A 2,314-nucleotide genomic window follows, 5' to 3' on the forward strand; every position below is an offset into this window, starting at 1 on the left:
GTTCTGAAAACGGTTCATTCATTTGCCTCTATTTTTGTGCATGTTTAATGACATCAATCCGATGTCACATGTCGCTTTTTCTACTGGGTGAATGTGGGTCGATGCGCTCTCTGGTCCCTCTCCACTGTATCCTCCCACATCCGTGCCAACGATTATCAACACGGATTTGGGGCTTTAATGTTTTAAGTGGTCATCAATCAGCAATTGAAACGCCAGCGTTTCCACGGTAAAATCAATTAAAATTAATATCGTTTACAACTGCCTTTGGGCTGTCCTATGGTTGCGAAATGGGATAGAATACCGAGGTTTAGGATTACACGAAATCCTGGTTATCTTTGAAGGTATCACAAGCAACGGCATAAAATCGGCGCCTTAAAGGGCTGCGAGTCAGGTGGCATAATCACGCTAATGTGGTGCAACATGTCACCATCATGAAAATAAAATAAATGGAGAAGGTGGCTTGAGTGGGGAGTTTCATTCCAGGGGACAACGCGGTGGATTTGGTTTAGGGCCAAGAGAAAATTCTTTTTTTTCAAGTGTACTTTTACCGTGGCCTGGTGTTTATTTCTTCACCTCTCCAAACATGTATGCGAATGACAAACTAAGTATACATCTTACAGCACCTCTAGAGATGGTTTGGGCCGTCTCACTGGTGGTGACGGTGAGCGGAACCAATTAAAGCGAATGGTTACCCTGACTTCGACGTGGTCCTGCCGAATCTCACTTTGGGCATGGTAAAGCAGCAGCAACTTCACATTATTGCCATTTTACTCTTTGAAGGGAGTACTCTACTTACTCACTTGCTATCATCACTTTTAGACTAGGTTTCTGTCGACTACAGTACACAAGAATGGACGAATTAGTGAATGGATCCTGAGCTGCATAATCTATAGTACCTTCGTAATGCCTCGTCAAACGATGTCAGTTGCTACCGGACGGAAGAACTAAGACCCAACCAATAGATTCTCGTGGATGGATGTGTCAGATGGAGTCCCCCTAAGTTCCCCTGAAATGCATGACATCCACTGGATGTGGGGCTCTTTTCGCTGTGCCGAAGAATCATCGCATGATCCGCGTTTCGTCTCACTTTTATTTGGTGTAGAGGAACTATTTGAAATGGTACATAGAAATGCGCCTACAACATTTAAAAAGACAATCATTTGATGGTAGCGACTTGAAATTTCGTTACTTGGTTAGTGGCCCTGCTGTGATCCTCAAGGAAGCAGCAGGTTCACTAGTCTTAAAACGGATGTAAAATCAGCAACAGTAGGGGCTGAAGTTCTGCTAAAACCAAAATGCCGCTTTAAGCGTTTGCAAGATGGAAAAGGTATCCCAATGAGTTTCACTACAGAAGCTGCATAAACAATGGAATAAAAAGAATTCCAAAGTGCCTCCTCTCATTTCGTGTGCACGGTCGGACTTGATGCCCTGAGGGGTGATGAAAGCCAAAAATCAGCCTCACCATAGGTGTGTTAACAGACGGGATTTCTTCTGCACTGTCATGCAAAAAAGGCATGTTCCAGTAAAAACGCCACAAAAAGTGACAATCAAGGATGCATATAGTGCATGTTTGTGCGTAAAATTTGGATGACCTTGAAAACAGTGAGGAAACTTCCATGTTAATTTCTTATTTGACCTTGTGCAGCATGTACACATACACAAAGGAGGAGAGAGGCCTTCCATTTAGGTGATTCCTCTACCTCTGTGAAGTCCATTATACAGGCCGACTCAACTTTTCCGTGTCAACTACCCCATACTAGTGTCTGCCTCTAGATTTCAGCTCCTCCTTAGTGGTCACCACTAATTATACTTTCGAGAGACTCAGCACAAAAAGGTAATTTTGACTCCTGCCGTAGAAGTCATGTCTTTTCCATTGCACTAATGATTCAAGAAGCCACTAAAACTAGATCTGTTTCCTTTCTTTACAAAAATTACATCACAAAATGGTTTGACAACTCAGGAAAGATATATTGTAGAACGCTACCGATCTGATTCAAATATGAAATTAAGCAAAAGCTGACAATGAGGGTGTAATTAGAGTGGCTACAACGCAAGGCCTTCGACACCTCGGAATGACATGAATGTGCTGACTTCGCAATTATCTACCATTTCACTTAAGTTGAAATGAAAGTCACCACTTGGAAAATATGCACATTCAGAAATAGAAACCTAAAAGTCATTTCTTGTATCCATCTAGCCCAATCGTAATTCCAGCCCTTTGCAGTGGATAAGTTAATGCTACATGCAAAGAACCAAACCAAGAATTAAAAATCGCCTACTGACACTTTGTAACTGTAAATAGATTAGATATACT

The 2,314-nt window shown here is 42.0% G+C and overlaps 2 protein-coding genes across 2 annotated transcripts in view; one reads left to right on the forward strand and one right to left on the reverse strand. All coding sequences in view use genetic code 11, as the record gives it.

The window, feature by feature from the left end:
- Positions 1 to 631: 631 nt before the first annotated feature.
- On the forward strand, positions 632 to 962 carry EGR_07549 (hypothetical protein; the record flags this gene model as incomplete). The annotated part of the gene is made up of 2 exons (XM_024496798.1): positions 632 to 661; positions 894 to 962. 2 exons carry the CDS (start codon positions 632 to 634, stop codon positions 960 to 962), a joined length of 99 nt encoding a protein of 32 aa, XP_024348803.1.
- Positions 963 to 1,185: 223 nt separating this feature from the next.
- EGR_07550 (Sodium/potassium-transporting ATPase subunit beta) overlaps positions 1,186 to 2,314 on the reverse strand; it is a gene marked incomplete at both ends in the record, with an annotated part of 2,045 nt that continues 916 nt past the window's right edge. The window contains one exon of the mRNA XM_024496799.1: positions 1,186 to 1,239. Coding sequence (XP_024348804.1) covers positions 1,186 to 1,239 — 54 coding nt within the window. The remainder of the gene's footprint in view (positions 1,240 to 2,314) is intronic.

The sequence above is a fragment of the Echinococcus granulosus genome (assembly GCF_000524195.1).
Source record: "Echinococcus granulosus chromosome Unknown EG_S00080, whole genome shotgun sequence".
NCBI classification, from domain to species: Eukaryota; Metazoa; Platyhelminthes; class Cestoda; order Cyclophyllidea; family Taeniidae; genus Echinococcus; species Echinococcus granulosus.